General features: G+C 42.4%; 1 protein-coding gene across 1 annotated transcript in view; it reads right to left on the minus strand.

Moving 5' to 3' along the window:
- Nucleotides 1-25,428, minus strand: part of CCDC85A (coiled-coil domain containing 85A) — a 318,355-nt gene extending 292,927 nt beyond the window's left edge. The window contains 1 exon segment of the mRNA XM_088477559.1: nt 25,222-25,428. Coding sequence (XP_088333685.1) covers nt 25,222-25,428 — 207 coding nt within the window.
- Between the last annotated feature and the right edge of the window lie 728 nt (nt 25,429-26,156).

A 26,156-nucleotide genomic window follows, 5' to 3' on the forward strand; every position in this document is an offset into this window, starting at 1 on the left:
TTGGATTGTTTATTTGTGTATTATGACACTATCCATCATAAGCATCACAGGGACAATAAGACTGTAAATTTGATGGTATCAGGACTTTAATGTTATGACCTTTTGACCTGGAAGTGAATCACGCTAAGAGTATAAAAAGGATCATTTGTACATTTGTCACTATGCCTTGAGGAAGGGAGCAGCAGACTCCCGAAATGCGTTGGCTTACAGTGACAGAAATTTCCAGGAGAGAGGAACTGCAGGAATACCCCTCAAATAAGGACCCCGAGACTGAGGTGATCCGGAGACCTCCATCTATAATAACTACGGGCCCTTTTTGAAGGGACTTCTGGTAATTCCCCCACTTTTGTTTTATAGGATTACATACTCATATGTAGAAATATTTATCCTACACGCAGCACGTAGGAATTTTTTATCCTGCATATAGGATATTGAAGTATATTTCTATGTTTATCTTTTAAAGAAGTTCAATAAATTTTATTCAGTGATTGTATTACACTATGTTTGGCCGATCTTGTGTTTTTCATATGTACGGAAGTATCACCACATCATATTGAAGAATATATGCGACATCTTGATTGGAGTTGGGGAAGTATTGTGATTACTATTCCTAATTTGATTTGGGAGCACTGTGCGCACTTAACTATACGTACCTTGTTATTATTCGTGTGCTCTGACATGCACTGTCAAGTGTGGGACCTTATACAGACAGGTGTATGCCTTTCAAAATCATGTCCAATCAACTGATTTTACCACAGGTGGACTCCAATTAAGCTGTAGGAACATCTCAAGGATGATCAGTGGAAACAGGATGCACCTGAGTTCAATTTTGAGCTTCATTGCAAAGGCCGTGAATACTTATGTACATGTGATTTCTTAGTGTTTTTTTTATTAAATTTGCAAAAATCTCAAAAAATCTTTTTACACGTTGTCGTTATGGGGTATTGTGTGTAGAATTTTGAGGACAAAAATTAATTTATTCCATTTTGGAATAAGGCTGTACCATAACAAAATGTGGAAAAAGTGAAGCGTTGTGAATACTTTCCGGATACACTGTATATTAGAAAAAAAAGTTAAAATATTTAATCTCTTAATTAAATTTTAGATGTTTCTGATATAAAGGGACATATAAGAAGCCTGATACGTGTTAGAAAGTTAATGGAGGAGATTGGTAAGAGCAGAGGAGCCATTACATGGTTCTGTAGTGCAGCACATATATCTAATATACAGTGTGACAGATACTTATCACTATAGATGTGCGGTTCGGTTTTCTTGAAAAACAAACACACCTGAACTTTGGGGTTCCAAGTGGAATCGAGTCTAGGCTCTGATCACTTTTAGGGTACTGAGAAGAATAGCGTCCCCGGCTCGGGTCTGCTGTAGGTTTGAAACTCGGATTTAAAATCAAAATCTCGGTTTTAGAGTGCATGTAAACAGATCCAAACACCGCTCTTCTGGTGTCGAGATATAGACCGGTGGCATTTAGGGCCTGCTTCAGAGCCGCTCGTAAGCGGGTGCTCGTTCGTTCCGAGCGATGTTTGCACACCTGCGCATGTGTACGGATCGTAATACGCATGCGCGAACCAGTCAGTGCGGCCGAAAATCGTTTGTTCGCTAAATAGCGAATGCCTGCTATTTTGAGTGACATGAGGAGGCGTATGTGGGTGGTAACAGGAGAAGGTGCTTGAAAACGGGGAGTGGAGATCAGAATGCAGGCGTGCTTAAAGGTCAAAACGGGCGTTTTATGGGTGTGCATAATTAATACAGCAGCATCATTGACCACGTCACTGGGTTATTTTATAGTCAGAACTGCTCGCAAGATTGTGGTAGGAAAAACCAACCACAAGAATAGCGAGCAGTTCATACGCTGGTCGATGTACTCGATTAATCTAATAAATAGTGGACATGACGTAGGATGCGAGCGGCCAGGGGGCGTAGTTTTCCAAAAAACGACCGCAAGTTTAGTTTGCTCGTTCAGACCTAGAGGCGTGAACAGACCGCAAAGAGCGAACGGTTCATTTGAATAGCCACCCCTTTTTTCTGAACGAGCGAGCGCAAATAGCGTCCGGCTCTGAATCAGGCCCTTAGTCCGCCGGGCTATTAACTACATCCCATATTTATAACAGGTACTCGTGGATGCAATTTGGAGAAGAAGATGTGATTGGCTTCAGGGATACATAAGTGAGTATGTGAGATAGTGAGCGTAAGTGTTCATGTGTGTGTGCATGTATGTTTTATTACACTTTCTGTCATGGTGTGTGTTATGTGATTTTTTAAGTATTTATTTTGCTATGGAACTACAGGTACTGGTGGCCCGTAAAGCCCCACATGCTGGTACTTGTGGTTCTCCAAGTACCAGCATGTGGGGGAGGCTTGCTGGGACCTCTAGTTCCACAGCAATAGACAATATTTTTAACTCTTTCAATTGCACCACACTACATAATCACCCAGCACCAACCACTCCAGGGGTGCCAGGGATAGCCCCGGGCTATCAGCCTCCCCGGGCTATCAGCCTGGGCCTGGTGTGCCCTAGAGAGGGGAACCCCTTTATTGGGTGGGTCCTCAGCTCCCCAGGTCGACTAGCCTGGGCTGACTAGCGGTCAGGGGTAATGCAGAAAGGGTTCCCCTGGCTGTGGCATTACCCCATCCCCTGCTAGAAATAGTCCAGTGCTGGTTATGGAACTTACAGGGGAACCCTACACTCTTTTTGTCCCCTGTATTTCCAGAACCAGGACCGGATCAAAGCCCAGTGCTGGTTGCACTAAATACAGAAGACCCTTATGTTATTTGTCCGCTGCATTTTGGTGACCAGGGCTGGTTCTGAATAGACTGGTGCTGGTTGTGCTTAATATAGCAGACCCCTATGTCATTTGTCCCCTGTATTTAGCACAACCAGTACTGGGTCTCCAAAGCCTGGTGCTGGGTGTTTTTGGGGGGAAGGGGGGGGGCACAGCACACCATTTTTTTATATTTTTACACAGGTTTTAATTTTTGTAAACACAGAAGCACAGGCGGATCTCACTGACCCGTCCCTGCTTCTGTGTCAGCCAGAGTGGAGTTGTCAGTGATGGGTAAGTATGAAAAGAAAAAGGTGTTCGATTTGAGATTTCTTTTTGGGGTTCGTATTGGCATCTTTTGCTGCCAATTTGCACTATTTATCGGCCATGATGACAATATGAATTCTTAGTAAATTTCAAGATCCTATTGCTTTCTATGGCAAAGTGCTGCCGAGTTATACCGATGGTGTATTTGTCTGTAAACATGTTACCTTCCGATTTGCGGGTGTTCTCGGCTGAGATTTAGACATCGCATGGAGCAAAGTTGGCAGAGTTTAGCCTTTAGTAAATTCTGAATAAGCTTTTAATGGCCGATTTTGCCCCATTTGATATAATTCGAGTTTAGTAATTTTCCCTATAAGAGTGTGTGGGCTGCAAGAAAAAAAAAATCTTGTATGCAATTTTGAAAGGTTTATTATTATTAAAAATATAGAGCCCCTGTAGTAGAGCCCCTTATGCAATGCCCCCCTGCATTAGAGCCCATTACGCAATACCCCCTGTATTAGAGCCCCTTATGCAGTGCCACAGTAGTGCCCCTTATTCAGTGCCCCCAGTAATTCCCATTATGCAGTGCCCCTTATGCAGTGCCCCAGTAATGCTCATTAAGCAGTGCCACTTATGCAGTGCCTCCAGTAATGCCCCTAGTAGTGCCCCTTATGTTGTGCCCCCAGTAATGTGCCTAGTAGTGCCCCTAATGTTGTGCCCTTAGTAATGCCTCTAGTAGTGTCCCTTATGTTGTGCTCCCAATAATGCCCCTAGTAGTGCCCCCAATAGCACCCATTATGTAGTGCCCCCAGTAGTGCCCCTTATGCAGTGCCCCCAGTAATTCAACTAGTAGTGCCCCTTATGTTGTGCCTAGTAGTGCCCCTTATGTTGTGCCCCCAGTAATGCCCCTAGTAGTTACCCCAGTAGTGTCCCTTATACAGTGCCCCCAGTAATGCCTCTAGTAGTGCCCCTTATGTTGTGCCCCCAGTAATGCTCTTAGTAGTGCCCCTTATGCAGTGCCCCATCCCAGTGTAGAACAGGCCCCACTCCCCTGTGCAGTACTTGCCTCTCTTTACGATGGCCACTGGGCACCGCTCCAGTCCACGTCATCAGCTCCCCTGCGTAGACGTTGCCGCTGACTGGATCTAACTTGCTCTAGTAGGCGCAGGCCCCCCTCATCGCAGGTGATGCGGGTGACATCATGATATCACCCATGCGCCCTTGCACTGCATCACTGGGAACACTGGCCTCTAAAGCGATCAGAGGCTTCTTTAGTCTCTGATCGCTTCAGAGACCAGCATTTCTAGATTTAAATACAGTAAACACTGCCCGATTGGAGCTGAGCTCCGATCGCGGCAGGGTCTGGGCCACATAATATATGTATTTGGGCCCACACTGTCGGGCCACATACAATGTTTATTTGGGCCACATGCGGCCCGCGGGCCACATGTTTGACATGCCTGGTCTAAACCATCATCATCATCATCAGAATTACTCTACTCATTCTCACATTTGCAAAGGGTTCAGTAATGGTGGAGGCAGGGTTCTCTGGTGTTAGAGTGTCAGAAATGTGAAACACACACAGCATTCAAGGACACCCTTAGACTCTCCTCAGGACACTGTGAAATTTGTGAACACACAGTTTTTTCTTTAGCCTTAAGGTAGGTACACACCAGCGGATATATTTGCAGATCGAGTGATCTGCAAATATATCTGTAGATGATGGTTGTTCATATACACTGAACGACCATCATCTTTCAGGCAGCCGTGGGTCCCGCTGGCCTGCATGTGTAGAGATATCTGTCCATCGGCTGTGTAGCACAGCCCAAATGATATGTCTGTGAATGATGTCGTTCACAGACATATCGCTGGTACACACTGGCCAACGGGCACCAGATATATTGGCCGATCAATTGATCAGACAATATTTCTGACAGTGTGTACCCAGCGTAAGTGTTCTTTTTGTGCACTGATACAGTATGCCTGTTTTAGAGGTGACACATCTAGGTGGTGCATGTGAGGTTACAGAAGGTACCTGACTGTATTTGACCCTGGCTTTAGCAATAGGCATTCTAGTGCATAAAGAGCAGTAGCAGGACCACCACTTGCAAAGAAAGGCCAAGATGTGAGCCTTCCTCACCACTGCATGTAGTGTATGGCATATTGGCAATGTTACCTTTTTCAGCAGTAACTTTTCCCTTAATAGTTGATGTTGTTTTTAAGATAGTGAAATCATTTTTATATTTGATGTGCCCTTTCTTACACCTTCATTTCCCTTGACCTCTTTTAAAAGTAGATGTTGAAGTAGTATGACTGTCAGCACTAGTACTTGGTTGCTCTTTTTCTAACCACTGATCCATGATTTATTTTAGTTTTTACACCAGGACAGGCATAAAGATAGCTACCACACCAAGGGAATGTACAATGAGATAGGGAAATGAGGGACTATTACCTTTACCATCCAGTTTTATAAAAGACTGCAGTTTTTTTTACATAAGATTAAAACATATTTCCACTTTATTTTTTGAGGTACAGCTAAGTTAACTGGGACATGATGACAACATCACAGTAAGTACAGTAATATACACTGCCTTTCCAAGACACATACTCTTGAAATTCTGTTTAAATTGAATTCTAAAAAACTGCAGATAATTTTTGACACCAGATAAAAATTTTATTTTTTCCAGTTTAATTATCTTTTTTGGGGGTACAGCAAATGTGGACATGACAACAACACCCACAGTAAGTACATTAACATATGCCACATTTTCAAGACACACACTCTTGAAATTCTATTTAAATTGAATTATAAAAGACTGCAGATACAGTTAAAAGAAAATATTTTTTCACAATAATTTTTTAGAACAGGAAAAAAGGTCTTATTTCTTTGTGGTGCAGCTCGCTCAGACAGCACGGAACTGTATTTTTTGGACAAATAATTTTGAAACCTCACTGTCTCCCTACTCTCATACACAGGTGACAATATACATATCCTTGTGGAAAAAAAATTGCAAGAAGTTCACTTTAACAGCCTGCAGGTGCCATTCTTTATTCATGGCTATGTTCTTAGGTAAATTGTGAGTGATCCCACTCCCTTGGCTGAAAAGCAACTCCACACATGAATGGTCTCAGGATACTTTATTATTGGTATGACACAGGACTGATGGTAGCACTCACCTTATCTTTTCCGGACAAGCGTTTTTCCAGATGCCCAAACAATCTGAAAGGGGATTCAACAGAGAAAATAACTTTACCCCAGTCCTCAGCAGTCCAATCCCTGTACCTTTTGAAGAAAATCAGTCTGTCCCTGATATTTTTCCTAGAGAGAAATGGTTTCTTTTCTGCCCTTCTTGACACTAGGCCATCCTCCAAAAGTCTTCGTCCTGTGTCATGGCAACAGTAAAGCATCCTGAGACCATTCACGTGTGGGGCTGGATTTCAGTCAAGGCAGTGGGCTCACTCACAATTTTGCCTATGAACACAGCCATGAATAAAGAAAGGTACTAAAACATCCTCCAAGAGCAACTTCTCCCAACCATCCAAGAACAGTTTGGTGACAAACAATGAATTTTCCAGCATGATGAAGCACCTTGCCATAATGCAAAACTGATAACTAAGTGGCTCAGGGAAAAAAACATCAAAATTTAGGGTCCATGGCCAGGAAAATCCCCAGACCTTCATCCCATTGAGCACTTGTGGTCAATCCTCAAGAGGCGGGTGGACATACAAAAACCCACAAATTCTAACAAACTCCAAGCATTGATTAGGCAAGAATGGGTGGTCATCAGTCAGTTTATGGCCCAGAAGTTGATTGACAGCATGCCAGGGCAAATTGCAGAGGTCTTGAAATAGAAGGGTCAACACAGCAAATATTGACTCGTTGCATAAACTTAATGTAATTGTCAATAAAAGCCTTTGACACTTATGAGATGCTTGTAATTTTACTTCAGTATACCATAGCAACATCTGACAAATATGTCTAAAAACACTGAAGCCACAAACTTTGTGTAAACCAATACTTGTGTCATTCTCAAAACTTTTGGCCATGGGTGTACTTACTGCATGCAACAAGGATAGCAATTTCTATGTAAGATCTCCGTGACCAAACCATACACGGGCGAAACGCGCATCGGACCCAGGTGCCCCGTGACTGCGCAGTACGGGACATCCCAACACCAGGTTCAGTGACACCGTCCTTACACTGTATACTCCACATACAGAGTGGTAATTATACACAGGGATATTTCATTATCGGCTAAAGTCTAGAGATGATACGCACACTGTTTGGGGTTTGCTTTATAGGATATACCCCTTGGTCTGCATAGACTTGGATTATGCTTGCATGATTGTGATATAATTACTGGTCCTGGCTACTAACACTCTAATAATTTTCAGATTTGCATACATTGTTTGGAGATACTTAAAACTTATGTAATACAGCACTTATGATCCACAAACAACTAAATACCTCCAATACAGGAATACAGAACTGCATTGATATATACAATCGATAATCATCTTATATATAGTGATTATTCAATCACTATTCATTTTCTGTATTTTCATTTTTCTCAGTGGTTATATTAACTCCTCAACCCTCGCTTATAGTGTCCTATACCAATTGGCAAGACACTTCATAGCAGAGATTTTGGCTGATGATGAATAACCATGGCTTTACTCAGATAATTCTAAGGGATTACTGTGTGCAGGAGATCTCTCACTCCTCCTCCTCTGTTCATATATATTAGAAGGAGCAGCAGAGCCTGTGGGCAGAATCTTTATCCCAGACTTCTCTTTAATTTAATTTTTCTCATAGATTTTATTACCTCAATATTCCTATTTCCCAGTGATTCCCATACCAACCTGAGAGTCCTCTCATTGTTTGTCCAATACCTGTGGCAAGACATCCAACAGTAGAGATTGGGGCTGATGAAGTGATCACTGTTGGCTTCTTTTCAAGGGGTGTTTACACTAGCAGATCTCTCATTCCCTCTCCTCTACACTGTATGAGAGGGAACAGCAGAGCCTAGTTGCATTACTGGATACACCCAACTTTTATTGCTTTTCTAAGAGGCTTAATTTATGCTGTGGTCCAAACAGTGACGGTGGTTATTTAATGTCCTATAGAAGGACTAATCAGACTTAATTTTCTGAACCTGATGTTTCTTATACCAAGAAATTTTTAATGTGTTTGTTATTGATTTATGTATGTGTACTTTGTAATATTTCGCCTACACAATGAATAGTTAACTACGGTGATCTTAGTTCACTTGAGTTCTGCCAATTTGAATATAGTGGTCAGATATTATTATTGTTATTTGTATTCTTATATGTAATTGTGAGTCCTATTTTATTTAATTTGATCTACAACAATTCCATTAAAAGTTAAGTTTTAAAATGCTGATTATTTGCTAACTTGAGTGCTCTCTATATAGAGTCTTTTGGGGTCGGTAATACCTTCCATATTCTTTCTTTCTTCAAATTTCTATGTAAGGTCAGGGCTGCTGTAATTCTGCATGAGGGGCCGATGGTACTCAATGTTACCGTTGTTTATGGAAGACTGCAAGGTATTACAGATGTGAGATAGCAGTAGGGGAAGGCAGTGGGCATCTCCATGCTGGCAGTGCGACGGCATTGCGATAGCATTCATTAGCCTATTTTCACAGCAGACCTGCATGTGATTACAGAGCTGCAATCGCAATAGCGATCCTTAATGAATCAGGCTCCTAGTCTCACACAGATATACAAGTGTCACATATTGAATTAATAAGTGCAGTCTCGTGAATCAGTTTTGTTGCACATTTGAACAAAAAAGATGGAACAAAACCACTTGGCACAAGTAGCATGAGACCTACAGTAGCACGCCAGCATTATCGCTCCAGGCTGCATTCAGCACTGAAACTGGCCTTGTATCTGTTTAACCCTGTGTCCAAGCCACCTGTTAATCTACATGGTTAATAAACCTAAGACCTGGTGAAGTTGCCTCCTGTGTGGACTAACCGCCACTCACACACCTGCTGAACAACCCAGCATGCAACATTAGAACTCCCAAATTTAAAAAAAAAAAAAAAATGTGTTAAATTTAAATTACGTCAACCTAACAAGGTATTGCTTTAGTTTATGTTCAAATAGAAATGTGATCATTAGTTTCCTCCCCTTTCAGTGCTTTCATACTGATTTTCCATACAATAACAGCCCCATATCTTCCTCATAACAAGGTACAGTATGTGCAGTAGAACGCCAACAAGCATGCACCGCACATGTCTAACACAGAAACAGAGCATGTGCAGTTCTTTTATCTTTATCAAAATTTGAAAAAACAAACTAGGCAGTAATTTTTTCATTATCGGAATCAAAAAACAAAATACGAAAATATCATAGATCTGGGTATTTCTCGCATTCTCATTTCTGCTGAAATATACTTGATTCGTAAGATGACTAAAAAAAACAAAAATAAGTCGAAATTTGCACGTCTGATGGAAAGAAACTAAACTGTTCCGCACTAATTGATACATACGCCCCTAAGTGTGATGTAGATTTCTTTAACTGAGAGAAAACCATTAACACTGCTGTCAAACACTATTCTATCAGGGAGCTGACAGAGGATGCTTCAGTTAGTGTACTGTCCAGAGGAAACATGTTGGTGAAAAGTATAATTTCTCATGCCTTGAATATTTTCTTGCAGGAATGTGAACTGGAACATATTTGAATGTTGATGATTCCTATTGTGTTATGTTGCCTAACCCTTGTCCAGGGCCGCAACTAGGGGGGGGCTAGAGGTGCACGTGCACCGGGTGCCGGAATGCAGGGGGTGAAAAAGGGCTGACTCACGGTGGCTTGGGGCTGAAGATTCAGAAAACGGACATTCAAAAATGGCCGCCGCCAAGGTGGAGACAGATGCTAGAGGTCCTTACTGGACCTCTAGTGTCTGTCTCCTCCTCGGAGGCGGCCATTTTTGGATGGCCATTTTCAGCAGATTCCATGTGGACTAGCGCAAGTGCCGGGAGAAGATGCTGAAAGCTGCATCTTCTCCCGTGAAACCCCCTGGCTACGAGCATAAGCCCCATAGCAACGAGCATAAACCCCCTGGCAATGAGCAGAAACCCCCTGGCAACAAGCATGAAACTATACCTCCCAACATGACCCTCTCCAGGAGGGACACAATGCTCTGGTCCTGGACTTACCCTGGTAAGAGGCGGGGCTGCAGCACAGTTCAAAATTCAAATAGGGGAGCCACACCAACTGTCATTTCAAACGCTGCCAAACATCACTGGCTGGGCTCACTGGCAGTTGGTGTGATTCCCCTATTTGAATTTTGGACTGTACTGCAGGCCCACCTCTGGAGCCACCACCAATCATAAATTACCAGGGAAGTCCAGGACCAGAGCATTGTCTCCTTCCTGGAAAGGGTCATGTTGGGAGGTATGTGAAATCCATGGCAACGAGCATAAACCCCATGGCAATGAGCATGTAACCCCCGGCAATGAGCATAAACCCCATAGCAACGAGCATGAAACCTCCTGGCAATGAGCATGAAAGCCCAGGCAAGGAGCATGAAACCCCCTGGCAAGGAGAATGAAAGCCTAGGCAAGGAGATTGAAAGCCCCCGGCAACGAGCACGTAACCCCTGGCAACGAGCATGAAACCCAATAGCAACGAGCATGAAACCCCCTGGCAAAGAGCATGAAACCCCCTGGCAAGGAGTATGAAAGCCCAGGCAACGAGCATGAAGCCCCCTGGCAATGAGCATGTAACCCCTGGCAACGAGCATAAACCCCATGGCAACGAGCATGTAACCACTGGCAAAGAGCAAAACCCCATAGCAATGAGCATGAAACTCCCCTGGCAACGAACATGAAACCCCCTGGCAATGAGCATGGAACCCCTGGTAATGAGCATAAAATCCCTGACAACGAGCAGGTAATTTTAAAGTAATTAGAAGCCTTACTGGGGGGCATAAAATGGTGTCAGGCAAATATGTAAGTGGCACTTTGGTAATAGGCATTACAGTGTGTGGCATAATGTGTAATTGGCATTATGGTGTGTGGAATTATGTAAGTCGCTATACCATGGACATTTGACTAGTGCACTGCCTTATGGAGGAGCAAGGACAAAATCTAGGTACAGGGAGGGGGCGCAAAATTGCTGTCTTGCACCGGGTGACAGATATCCTAGTTTCGGCCCTGCCTTGTCTCTCACTGCAGGTGAGACATTGAATATCGTGTGATGCTCACATTGTATTGTGTGATGAGAGGCAGTCTTGAGCCAGGTGGGGGATAGATGAGGAGCACTCTGCCTCCATCCATTTAAATAAGTCAGCAGCCATTACGACCCGACATGGCTCAGTGGGAGAGTCTCACCTCTAAAATGCGCTACTGCGCATGTGCGCCTTTACTGCCTGTTTTTCTGCTCTGAGCCCATCGTGCATGGACATGCCTCTGAGACTCGCTGTGACATTAGTGCCATTAAGGCTCCACAATGTTCTACCACCACATATCACAAGGAGCATACCGCTACGCCGCAAGAAGCATTTGAGTTGTTATTACCTGGTGCACTGCAATGCCCAGCAGGCCCGTCAAGAGCCGCACCGCGCCCCGGTAAAGAGGGGGCGTGGCCTAATTGCAGGCAACTTGGCCACGCCCCCATATGAAAAAAAGTTTTGCAGAACCGCTTTGAGCTGGTGAGGGGGGTGCAGTGAGCCCCCTCAGCCCGGCGCATAACCAGTGGGGAGCATGATCAGCTTGATCGCTCCCCCCCACAGGCATAGGAGACTGCTGTGGCTTAGCAGCCGCGAGCAGTCTCCTAGTGCAGCCCAGCACACAGCAGCATGTGCTGGGCTGCTGTGATGTAAGAGGGGGGACAGGTGCCGGACCTGGGCCCCCGCTGGGCCCCTCCAGCAAGCACGGGCCCGGGTAATTTGTACCCGCTCCCACCCCCCCCTCTCGACACCCCTGATGCCCAGCATACCCTTATCACTCCAGGCTGCATCCAGCACAGAATCTGCCTTGTACCTGTTTAACCCTATGTTTAAGCCATTTTTTTAATCATTTAACCTGATTAATAAACCTAAGACCTGGTTAAGTTGCCTCCTGTGTGGACAAACCACCCCTTACCTGCTGCAACACCCAGCAACACTAGTACTCCTAGGCTCAGACCCAGAGTACTATTAAAGGTCATACTAAATGTATGGGTTGTTTAAGTGTTGTCTCAGGCAACTCTGTTAATAAACAATACATATCTAAAAAATATATTTTTAGTTGTAGTCATTCTTGAATCTTTGTGCCAAAGATATTTCATTGGAAGCTCTAGTAACATAGATTTTTCTTTTATTGTAAACTTATGCTTAAAAAATATGTGTGGACATAACAAAATAGTTAAATTGTTTTCAAATGAAGTGTAAATACTATACAAGATAAAAGGCTTAATTACATTTAAAAATATTGATAGTTTTAGCAGTTTCAAACAAGTGTAATATATTCAGTGTTACTTGCAAAGGTAAATATGTAATAAGTAGTTCATTAGTAATTGGCTTTTTTTTAGCAATATTATGCGCATACTGTTCCTCAATATTAAAAATATACTGATTCCACAAAATGGGGTCAAAATAATCAGATTATTCTACAGAAAGCTTTGCTGCATGGCTTACAACATTCTACTTTACATTCTAGATGCTGCTAGCAATTGGCCAATCCATATGCTTTTCACACTTGATTTATTTAAATACTATTTAGTGTGCCTTTCAAAGCACCAGGGAAGAATTTAACTGACACACAAAAAAAAAACCCAACTAGGTAATTTAATGTGCCTCCTTGTATTTGCACATTCTTATTTCTGACATAAGAAAACGTGTGATGGCATAATTGAAAGTCAAAACAGGTACAGTAAGCAAAATACACATATACACCATTTGAAATATATCAGAGAGCAAATTATAATATTTAGACCCTTAATTTAATGCAGACAACCACATGAAAGCAAGCACTTGCCCTATTTACTATGCTAAAATTGTATTTTCTCTGGAAGCGGCATTCTATTATAAATCTGTTCAATAATGTCCTATGATTGCATGGACTATTCCACCTGAATTCGTAATACTAGCCTATTAAGGGAATATGACAATTTGCTTATATTGAACTGTGTGCATGCCAGAAGGTACTATTTGAAATTTGGATACATTAAGCAAGTATTTTCAAACACAATATTCTATTGAGAGTGAAATATAATGTTATTCGAACAATCACTATGAATTATTCAGCTGCATTAGTGTTCTCTGACCTTCTAAATTGCTGAAAGAATTTTTCAGTCCAGGTACACAGTGTGCAATAATAGTACAGAAGTTTTTGTTTTATGATGCAATGAAAATATCATCTTTTATACTTTAGATTTTTTATTCTATTTTGTTTCATTTTACATTGATAAAGTGCTAGTCTAACTTTTATAGAGGACATTCTGTTCCAAAAATTATTTTCATGCTTTCACAACTTACTAAAAAAGTTACAATAGATATTGGTACTAAAAGCAATTTGAGACAGGAGTCATTGATTTATGACGATATAGGAAATGTCAAGATTACTGAACACAATATAGTACCAGCCCTTAAGGCGTGTGGTGTGAGAATGTCAGCATAGTAGTAATGTCGACATTGACCATGTTGGCATTCATCATGTAGATACTGATGTAATGTCAACATGTTAGAATGTCAACATATCATCCCTGGTGGCCCAGACATCGCTTAATTGCTCCGGATGGCAGCGGCATCTCCAGCAGTGGCTTCCTGGTTTTGGTGGTTATGTGACCATCAGTTCCAGCGGAGTCATCTGATGCTCCAGCGTTCGGTATTATTCCCCTATTCCCCTATCCCTAACCCCTACCTCTAACTTTCCCTCTAGTGCCTACCCTAACCTCCTCACCCCCCTAGCCTAACCATAACCTCCCCCTACAGCCTAACCCTACAGGCAACATTCTGGCAATATCAAATTCCACATGTCAACATTCTGAGAATGTTGACATGCTGCCTGTCAACATTTTAACAATATCAACATCGTAACTGTCAACATTGTGAGTTGACATTGTAAAAGTTGACTTAATGGCTACATCCTGCCCATAAGATCTTACATACTAAAGGGAAAGACTGAACAGTTTGATGGTGAACTGGGAAGATAACAAGGCTAATGGATTTATGAGATTGGCTATAAAGCTTTACCAAAATGGTACTTTTCAAGAGCACATTTAAAGCTGGAGAGACTGGCCATGAGTATGACTAAGGAGGAGATGGAGAGAGATAAAGTGGAGAAGTTGCCCAAAGCAACCAAATCAGCTTCCAACTGTCATTTATCTAGCACTGTCTTTGAAATTATAGTTAGACACTGATTAGCTGCTTTGGGCAAGTATTCTACGTTATCTTTCTCCAAGACTTGATACCGCACCCCTTTAGCGAGGGAGTGTTCTAAAGGAGTGGTGCACCTCTAGCAAAATCTTGGAGGCGAGCGTTGGAAGTAATAACTAGGGAGGAGTTAAGGTAGCAGAACGTGGAGGAGCAAGTGGGCATCGACGGGCATGTTGGGCTACTTTGGAGCAAGTTGGAGGCCATGATTGACATCTGGTGGATTTTTGGAACAAAGGTAACAAGGGGAAAGTTCGGACATTTTGGGAAGCGTGATATAGGGTTGCCAAAATCATTTTGGAGCTGTTTTTTTGATCATTCTTGAAAGGGGGGGTAATGTACAGCCCATATACAGATATTGAAGGATATCAGGTTGCATGTTGCATATCAAGGCAAAAAAAAACTTCCACTGATAAAATAATATTTTGCAGCTCATACCATCGAATCAGAGTGACTGATGTGACTGTTTTTGTTGCTATGGGTTACAGTACAGCACTGTTAGCTACTACTAACAATTTTAAACCTAATTTTCCGGGTGAAATTTACCTTTAACAACTTTCCTGCTCTGATGAAAATAAACATTTATGTCATACAACAGCTGAGGTTTCCAGGTTTATGATATTTCTGATATAGTATATGTATGATATTATAGATAAGTATATGATTTACAATATTGCTGAAATTACCAGACCATCTTCTCATCTCGGTAGAGATAAACAGTCACAGAATTTAGTGGAATGTAATGCTGTGGAGCTAGCAAACTTGGTAAATCACCTGCTACAGTACACTGTCTGCATATTGAGTGTCACTACATAATAAGAATACTTCAGAAGTCTAGATTACACACCACTGTAAATTTGTCATTTACCAACCACATAAACCCTGAAAAACAGCCGTTTCTTTTTATGTAACTCTAAGATGGAAATAGTTAAGAACATACTCATTATTTATACTGCAATAATCAATATATCCCTGTAAATAGTGGTCACTAGGAATTCTCCAGAAATCACAGCTGTCTGACTAAACCAAGGGATGTGAAATTAATAGACATTTATACTGCAACATTTTACTGATGTAAAGTTTCCTCAAAATATGATTGCATCACCGTACTTGCTCTAAGGGCTCTATTTATTAACATTATTTTAGTATCACCCACAGTTACTAAAGAGTAATTGAAGTAGAATTCGTAAAAATTCTACTCCAATCCGTATCACTTATTTTTAGTAAGCAGAACACATATCCCATCATTGTAATGGGAAATGCAATCTGACCAAAGTTACTAAAGATAAAATGTGAAAAAATACCACCCTGTGATAATAATGCCACCTGGACGTGGCGTTATCCAGGGTCTCCCCCGGTTACCGGACTCCTGCTCCGCTCTAACGCACAGATCAGAGCCCGAAGCCAGCCAGGAAGGAATGGAGGTGCAGTTATGCAAATGAGACAAAAGGAGAATGTGAGGCATATGTAACAAGGGTGTATCTGGGGGATTATATGTAACAAGGGTGTATGTGGAGGAGTATATGTGACGAGGTGAGAATGTGGGGCAGTATATGTGACAATGGGAATATATGGAGGAGTATATGTGACACGGGGAGTATGTGGGGGAGTATAGAGAATTTGGAGGAGTATATGTGACGAGGTGAGAATGTGGGGCACTATATGTGACAATGGGAATATATGGAGGAGTATATGTGACAAGTGGAGTATGTGGGGGAGTATAGAGAATGTGGAGGATTATATGTGACAAAAGGAGATTGTGAAGGAGTATAAAAAATTTGGAGGAGTATATGAAATAAGGGGATAATGTGGAGGAGTATATGTGACAAGGACAGAATGTGAGGGAGTATATGTGACAAGGAGAGAATGTAGGGGAGTATATGTGACACGGGGAGTATGTGGGGGAGTATAGAGAATGTGGAGGATTATATGTGACAAAAGGAGATTGTGAAGGAGTATAAAAAATTTGGAGGAGTATATGAAATAAGGGGATAATGTGGAGGAGTATATGTGACAAGGACAGAATGTGAGGGAGTATATGTGACAAGGAGAGAATGTAGGGGAGTATATGTGACACGGGGAGTATGCAGAGGGGTATATGTGACAAGGGGAGAATGCAGAGGGGTATATGTGACAATGGGAGAATGTTTAGGAGTATAAGTGACAAGGGGAGAATGTTTAGGAGTATAAGTGACAAGGGGAGAATGAGGATGGTATTTGTGGCATTATGCCCTTCCAACTCTCATCTATGTCACATATGCTACTGTACCTCTTCATTTTCTGCTTTTCATGTATCTCTTATCCTTCTGCTTAGCCCCCCCACATTGTCCTACCAGCTGCAGTGCCCAGTGGGGGAGGACTCTGGTTTTCTTCACAGCAGCACCCACTTTTAGTGTCTCTCACTGATGCACAGTTAGACCCCAGCACTGAGCAGCAATGGAAGCTATTGAAGTGCATCACTCTACCCTGTCCTCTGTCTGACACACTAGAGCATGAGTCTTCAACCTTTGGCCCTTCAGCTGCTGTGGAACTACAGATCCCAGGATACCCTGCCACAGATTTAGCATGCAGTTATATCAAAACAGTGGCAGGGCATGCTGGGATGTGTAGTTCCACAGCAGCTGGAGGGACAAAAGGTTGAAGACCCCTGCACTAGAGGGAGACCCACACCCTCAAGTTCCATTCTCACTATGCACAATGGGACTGGGATGAAAATAATAAAGGAATTAGATGGGCAATGGGACCCCAGAACAGGTAGGGCCCCAGTTTTGCGCCCCCCCTCCGTAGCCTTGCACTGAAGTGCACTATGGCAGTATAACTGACTTATAATAAAAACGCCTGTCTGTAACATTCAGCTTCAATTTGACTGTCAGGCACAAATAAAGACTAATATTTCCCACAGTTCTTCACATTGATTTGGGGGTTATTCTGTAAGGAGAAAAATTATCCAAATGCATGAACCCTTTGTGGGACTGGCACATAAAGGGACCACCTGGGGATACAATGGCAAGAGTCAGCTGAAGGGGCCATGTGGTCATCATCTGGAGGGACGTGACCATCCCACAAGGGACACTGCATTTATGGAAAAAAGCTGCATTCCATGGAGGAGTGAAGGCCAGACCTAAGAATGACCAGGCCAGTGCTAAGTAGTATTGGCCCAATTCTGGTACACCTGTCTGGTGGGTCCTAGGGAAATAAGTAAATGTTGGGCCTAATTCTGAGTCGGAAGCTGCAGCCTCTGTGTCTGCGTCTTTTGCCACAGTTGCTTCTGAGACTTTGGGCCTGATTCAGTAAGGATCGCAACTGTGATCGTGGCTGCGATTACGCACGCAGTCTGACTGCGATGATATGCTAATCCATTGTGAATGCTATGCCATCGCTGCGTCGCAGCACACATAAGTACACCCACCTTACCTTACACACATCCGTAATGTTTAGCAAGACAGTGAAACCATCGGTAACATCGAGTACCATCGCTAACCTCACCCACACTTGCACAAGGTCAGATCTTACTAAAGAATTGCTAGCCTCATCGCATGCACTGGGTACTCGAGCGGCATATGGCCTAATTTATGCAACGGTGTTTAAACGCAATGGCACGCCTGCGTTTCACCAACCACCCCCCATCACCACCCCGAAACAGCACTTCCTGTCAATAACTCTGCAATGGGTCTGCGTAGTCACTGCAATCACAGTCTCGATCACAGTGGTCGGTTCGCCGACACACACTGCGTTGCATACGCACGTGCAGAACGTAACAGTCAGCCGATTGTATGCAAAATTGCAGTTGTGATCCTTGCTGAATCAGGCACTTTATGCTAATATCGCTACAAAGCCCTTCCCTGGTGTACATCTGTGCATCTGCACAGATGAAGGACTGAGACATCCTTCATGCAGATGAAGGACTGAGACGCCCACTTTGAGCATTTTTAGATGCTGTAAGACCGCTTTGTTCTTCTTTAGACACCACCATTGGTTGCACCATCAAAACTTGCTCCAGCCTCATGCTAGGTGCAGATTCTCCATTAGAATATGGACACCAATGTATGCAATTGTGCATCTGAGTCCACAACCACTTCTGCAACACATCCACAACACTGCCATTACACACCTATAAGAGGGACCATCGCTGTGTGTCTGAATAGACACCGTACAGGAAAGCCGATTACATTTTGAAAACATTTCAGAGCTCATTCGTCTTCATCGATGATGCAAATGTTTTGTGACATCAACGCATGCCCATTTGTGAGAATATTGGCATTGAGCTAACTCAGAATTAGGCTCTTAGGAATAAATTTACTAAAGGTCGATTTAGCATTTTTACACAACTTGACGTCTAGTCAATCAACCGCCACGTGGCTCACAGCCAATCAACAGCTGCTTACTTTAGAGCGGCCTCTGATTGGCTGGAGGCCCGGCAAGTGACGGAACCCACATGGTTTTCCGTCATTTGCCGGGGAAGAGATGTATGTGGAAACATACATCTGGTTAAGCATAACCAGCCCCGGTTATGCCGGGGTTGGTTATGCTTTTGGGTCCCCCCCCCCCCCCGCCGTTTTTTTTCTTAATTTTACACTTTGTTTTATTTATTAGAGGCAGAAACATACACAGATTACACTGATCTGTGTATGTTTCTGCAAGACACGCTGCTCAGGAGGGTGTCTATTTAAAACCTCTGTTTTTTAACAGTGTTAGCATAAATTACACCCATATATTATCACGATTCTTGGTAAATTTCTGTGTTGTATTCCTGTCTATGGAATGCACTGCCATGTTTAAATGATAGTCTATTGTTTTCTATCTGTGTTTATGGGTACATTTTAACTTTTCACCTCTGAAAATACTGAAAATGCACCCGTCATTGCCATAGTAAATACACCCGTGACTGCAAATTCAAACCAACACGGAGCTTAGTAAATTTACCCCCATGATCGTGTCAACATTCTGGTGTTGACATTATGAATGTCGCCATTCTGGCCGGGTATCCTGGGCAGAGCTCTGAAGCAAGAGGGTCTGCCGGGAATTTACCCAGTCCTCCTATAGGCCAGTCTGACACTGAGTGGTCCTTTCTGACAGTTCTGAAGGTTTACAAGTTCTAGGGCCTAATTCACTACGAATTGCTATTGCAATCGCAGCTGCAATTACGCATGCAGATCTGCTGCGAAACTATGCTAATGTTTGCAATCGCAAAGCCAGCTAGAGATGCCCACTACCGCTTTCTCACATCTGTAATACCTTGCAGTCCTGCATATACATCGGGAACATCGAGTAACATCGGGTCCTCACGCACAACTACAACAGGTCTGACCTTACTCAGAAATTGCTAAACTTATCACACGCCGTGAGTACTCAAGCTTTGTATGCTGTCACAGTGGCCAGTTTATGCACGCCCATGCAATGGCATTCAAACGAGCACACACAAGTCTGCATTTTTCCTACCACTCCCCCATCACCACCCCCAAACGCTGATGTCCCGACCTCTGTTCTGCGATGGCTTTGTATATGCGTAGGTGATTGCAGTACTATTAAAATGCCAACTCACGCACAAGCACTGCGTTGCATGCGCATGCGCAGTACGTACCATCGGCCGATCTGCGTACGCTGTTGCAGTTACGATCCGTAATGAATCAGGCCCTAAGTACTAATTGTACTGTTTTATGAAGTGAGAGATAATGGCTGTGATCGCCAGTTTTGGCTATCCCTTCACTGAACACAATCCAGATCCTAAATACAACAAATGTCTCTTAAACAGTTACAAGTTTTGTTATTGAAAAGATTAATTTTAACTAAGTCTTGGGTCAGTAACTTGCTTTATTAAATTCTTCTACATCCTTTATACCAGGATGGGTACGGGATGCTGGTGGTCAGAATCCCAATGCCGGCATCCCAACCAGGTTACAATCCTGACAGCCCTCCTGGTGCCTAAACCTAACCTCCCCCCTAGTGCCTATACCTAACCTCCCCCTCCCCGCACCCTAAACCTAGCCCTCCCCCATAGTGCCTACCCCTAACACTCCCCTAACCTCGCTAGTTAACTTCGGGATTCCGGGGGTCAGGATGCCGAGCTGGTGTTCTGATAAGTGTCAGGATTCTGGCGTCGGCATTCTGAACGCAGGAAACCTCACTGTCTGGATTCTGAACATATCCCCTTTGGACCTATTTACCTTTCTATCTAAAGCTATCTATTAACAAATTGCCCAGAATGTATTTTTTGTGATCCTGGCTGAATTTTGCCAGTGTGATGTACTAAGGGGCCTTAATTCATCAATTAACATTTTCACCTAATTTTGTATAAATTAAGTGTTAGGACCATTCATCATTCCTTTAGCACAGGAGATATCACTGATATCTCCTGGTTACGATTCCTTCCGATAATTTCCACAGTCCATCAAACTTTAGTATGGAGAAGTGAAAATTATGTAATTCATCAAGTTCCGAAAAAACAACTTTTTCGGGACTTGTGTATGAAACTATACGCCATCCTGAGATGAAGTACAGCCCCTGATACCTTTCACAGTTTACATGGCAGCTTGTGCATCAGATCACTCTCGACTGTGTCCTCATACCACCAGCGCAGTCCGCTTTGATGATCCCGCCCCTCCTCTGCTCCAGGCTCCCGGAACACACAGCCTCCCCTCTGCTCGGTGGCTGTCACTCCCCCATCTGAACAGCTGAGAAAGCTGGTGATGGTGATATGCTCCCTCCTCAGGCACATCCCATCCACGGCCACAGAGCAAGCAGAAAGCAGGTGTTGTGGAACTGCAAGTCCCAGCAAGCTACACCAGCCAGTCAGTTCCACAACACCAGCATGCTGCTGTAATAGGTTGCAGGGTGATCACATCCACAAAGTACAGGGAGCAGAATGGGTAGGGAGCACAGTAGCAGGATGATCTCATCCACGGAGCTCAGGGAGTCCAGCATGCACAGGGGGCATCTGTAGTTGGGCATGCTGGCTGGAAAGCAGGATGGGCAGTTGATGGTACTACCTGCAGAACAGACTTGAAGCGACCAGACTGCATAACCAGTCCAGCTGCATACAAGTATTGTACGCAGGGGCACCGAGAGGAGGGGGGAGTGGGTACTCTTACATCACAGCAGCCCAGCACACGCTGCTGTGTGCTGGGCTGCACTGGGAGACTGCTTGCGGCTGCTAAGAAGCAACCACAGCAGTCTTCTATGCCTGTGGGAGGAGCGATCAAGCTGATCGCCTCCCCAACTGGTTATGCACTGGGCTGAGGGGCTCGCTGCGCCCCCCTCGCCAGCAAGCAGTACTGCATAACTTTTTTTTTTTACCTATGGGGGCCTCCCGCGATTAGGCCATGCCCCCATTTTTATCGGGGCCCGGCGCGGCTCTTGACAGGTCTGATTGTACGTACTGAGGCTGGAGTCCCTGGTTTAGCTGGGAAGTGTGAATTTTCTGCACTCCCGCTGTACTCACCCAATACATTCTCTGCACACACCGCTCTCTACAGTATAGTGTTAGGGGGACTGCAGCAGCTTATAAAAGAGTAAGGGGACAGCTCAGATAATGGAGAAAAGTATCACTTTTCTGAAAAGCTGACTCCATAAAGAGGAAGTGATGCTTTTGTGAATGAGGCATGATGAATGCTCCGAACGGTTTTTTAAACTTGCAGCGAGTGAAATTTTTTTTTGTACTAACAATGCATGCTGGGTAATTTTCTGCTAATGAAAAATCACTGATACAAAATCGTCAAATATATTCAAAACTTTTATGCTTGAAGAACTTGGCTGTGAGAAGTCAAAGGCAAAGTGAATTGGAATCACATTGTATGCAGGTCAACTGTCTTTTGAATAATGCAGAGGGAGAAAAGCTGCAAAGTTAACAACTGCTGCATACAAGGACAATAAAATAGTACAAAGGACAACTCAGTAGGAATCACAACCACTATTCATCTGTGTTTAAATGCAAACAACATCACTCAATTCTCATTTAGGAAAAACTGCTGCCAATTGGTAAGCCAATAGTTGCATTAAAGACTACAGTACTTCAATTTTATCTATACATAGTAGAGATGTGCGGGTTTGGCAATCAACTGTCACATGTTTTGGATAGCCAATAAGATAAATCCGGACTTGCGCTAATTTGGCTAAAAGAACAAAGTAGAACCAGACCGGCACATCTCTAATACATAACTATAAGATGATTCAAGATAAACTGTAAACTAATCTAAAGTACATAAAAATATGTATTTTTAAACCATAAGCCAGAGGTTCCCAAACTCCACCATTACAGTCCATGTTTTAAGGATATCCATGCTTGAGCACAGGAACCTCAGTCAATTATTATTATTGTTATTATAATTTATTTATATGGCGCCACAAGTGTTCCACAGCGCCTTACATAGTACATAAACAAATAGGTGACCAGCGACTTACAGTACAATACAATACAATGCAGGACAAGGACATGGATAATATATATTGCTACATTAGCAGCCATAACACCCACATATTCAACAGAGCAAAGCAACCAAGTGTTAGGTGCCCTGGTGGGGAGTAAGAAGTAGATGAAAATAAAGTAAGGAGAAGCACAAGAGGATAGAGGGCCCTGCTTGTAAGAGCTTACATTCAATTTGATTTAACCATCTGGACTCAAGCATGGATATCCTTAAAATCTGGACTGTAATAGCAGAGTTTGGAAACCTCTGCCATAAACTATAGTACAATGTCAGCTTAAGGTGCCTTTATACCTCAGAATGACTTTATGGGGTGAGTGTCCTTTTGTGTCTTTAGATCCTTACATGTTTCATTCTTTTTCATTTAAGAAACTTTCTCATGAAAGATTATCTTCTTCAGAGGGAGAAGAGAGCATCAGTCTTCACTTTCAATCCCCATAATGTTTGCTCTTACTTAATATAGGTATGTTCATACATACAGTATGTCTCCTGCCACCCAAAAAAACAAAAAAAAAACACAGCATTGCTCAACTTGGGCTATATTGAGTTTGGTGTGATTAAACTTAAAAAGGTACAATTCATCATGTATACGAACGTCACTGAATATAACACCACTCATCGTGCTGATAGTGTACAATGATAAATGAAGCATGACCTGCAGAGTATTGTGTCAGATAAAATCTGCCTCTCCTCTGTACCTATATGCTCCATATCTGATTCCCCCTTAGAGAAGTGTGGGTGGCAATTGTATCTTTGGGCGGAAGAGATGATGAAATATTATTGTGAATTTATTTTCATCTGCCACTCTTTTTAACTTGTATATATCAATCATTATATTCCTTTTTGGAAAAAATACATATTACAGATGTGTGTATATAAGAACAATATATCGCCAATGCTATTTAAATAAGTGAATAATACTAATAATAATTTATTTTATCATGATTGCATTATTATGTTATTTTAAAATATATTATTCTGTATTGTGCAAGAAGAAAGCAACATTAACATCTCTTCAGTATCTGCTAAATTATTTTAATACTGTATATTAACCTTACTGTCTTCTTGTTTCTATGACAAACCCATTGACATACAAAGTAAAATATGTGTGATTGAACCAGTGTTATTTCATTTTAACAGGGGGCATGTCCCAGAAATCCTCTGATAAGATGCTTTAATGCAGTATAGCACTGAAACAGTTACATTGTGAGTCATTACATCACTGCAATAGCAGATAGGAAGGAAGCTACCACTCAACCCCAGCTAATGTTACATTCATGAAACCAATCTGATTGAACCAATATACAGTAAATCCACTTCAGAGGTTAGCATTGACATCTTGGAATCAAACTGGGTGCATGCGTGTGTGTGTAGATAGATAGATAGATAGATAGATAGCTATGTACTGTATGTACGATAGATAGATAGATAGATAGATAGATAGATAGATAGATAGATAGATAGATAGATAGATAGATATATACTGTATGTACGATAGATAGATAGATATAGATAGATAGATAGATAGATAGATAGATAGATAGATAGATAGATAGATAGATAGATAGATAGATAGATAGAGATACCTATATATGTATGTACGATAAATAGATAGATACCTATATATGTATGTACGATAAATACATAGATAGATAGATAGATAGATAGATAGATAGATAGATAGATAGATAGATAATATATGTATGTACGATAGATAGATAGATAGATAGATAGATAGATAGATAGATAGATAGATAGATAGATAGATAGATAGATAGAATTTATAATATATAGATGATAACTGAGCGTTGCACTTTATGTAATTTAGTTTCCCACCATCCTGTGCCCCGGTATTCTTTGACAGCACAGACACTTCCACAGCAGGACCTCAGATTTATTTCTTGGATTCAGTGAAAGACGTCATTGGGTTACAGGAGGAAGCCCCATTAGACCTTCCCCTGTACTGTATTATAGCAATGTGCTCCTGACACATTACGTAACGCTGAGACTGGGCTGGAAGGTGTGAGTGACACTGAAATGCTGTATTTTTAGCCTGCAAGTAAACCCTTTTAACTATTTAGTGCCGGTAGGGATGGAAATGGTTCTGCTTATTTAGCTCTACTGTAACATTAAAACAATGCAATGTATTACTACTTGTAAGACTCAATTTATACTCTTTGTATTTAATATCAAAGTTAATACACAGAGCAACAGTATTTATTTTATTTCTATAGTATCTACATGTTCTACAGTACAGTACACTATAAGGATATTACTCAAGAGAAACATAGATAGATAGATAGATAGATAGATAGATAGATAGATAGATAGATAGATAGATAGTCAGACAGACATTGTAGCACTGCTTCGCTGCCCTTACCTTCAGCCCTCTGATCTCCCCTAGATGCAGCTGCAGTCTTCTGTTCACCTCCCGGATCAGGTTGCTGTGGTCCAGCATTGCACTCATCTTGTCAGCCTCTGCCCTGCGGAGCCGGACGATCAGCTCCTCTTTAGTGCACCTCATCAGCTCCTCGTCAGTCACCTTGGCCAGGTCTTCGGCACAACTTTCCCCAACAGCCTTGGACATTGTTTCCTCACCTTGCACTTTTTCTCCACTTATTTTATTTAAAAAAATAAATAAAACACTGATGTGGCTTCCTACTGGGCCCCCTGCTGCCAATTACACTAGAGCAAGAGATGATTGTTCTCAGTAAAGACACGACAATTGTTCAGTGACTTCTGCACCTTGCAAATAATAAAACAGGAAAGGAAAGATCCTGCTAAGAAAGTCATTCTTTCCCAAAGCCATTCTGTCCAGGGAAGGCTGGTGTGCCATCAGTTCTTCTCTTGGGGAAAGATAAATTCATTAAACAGCAGACTAAAATCCTGATATCAGATATACTACAGTGATCAGAAAAGCAGCTTGTAAGAATCAGTGACTGTACTTCAAAGCATCTGCAGGCTCCTCTCATGTCCTCATGGTTCTAGCCTTACTGCAGCAGAATGAATGAGGGCATGCAGATACAGCTGTAGCCATGGCTATGTGCCTCCTCTCCACTGGGCTGCAGGGGGAATGCTTTGGACTTGGAAAAGAGTTCCATTGCCTGCAGCACACACAAGACACTTCGGCTGCTGCTGCTTCTAATACAGCACTAGTGAGCTGACCCTTTCCTTTTCTTCTTCTTACTGATAAATTGTCAGTCTACGCCCGGATGTAAGTTTACTTGCGCCACCTGCTGGTTGTCTTGAATTATATTTCTTTAAAACTAATGAAACTCTAATTAGTAAGAAGGAATACAATATGATTATCACATT

The sequence above is a fragment of the Taudactylus pleione genome, unplaced genomic scaffold (genome assembly GCF_031769625.1).
Source record: "Taudactylus pleione unplaced genomic scaffold, aTauple2 ptg000201l, whole genome shotgun sequence".
Taxonomy (NCBI): domain Eukaryota; kingdom Metazoa; phylum Chordata; class Amphibia; order Anura; family Myobatrachidae; genus Taudactylus; species Taudactylus pleione.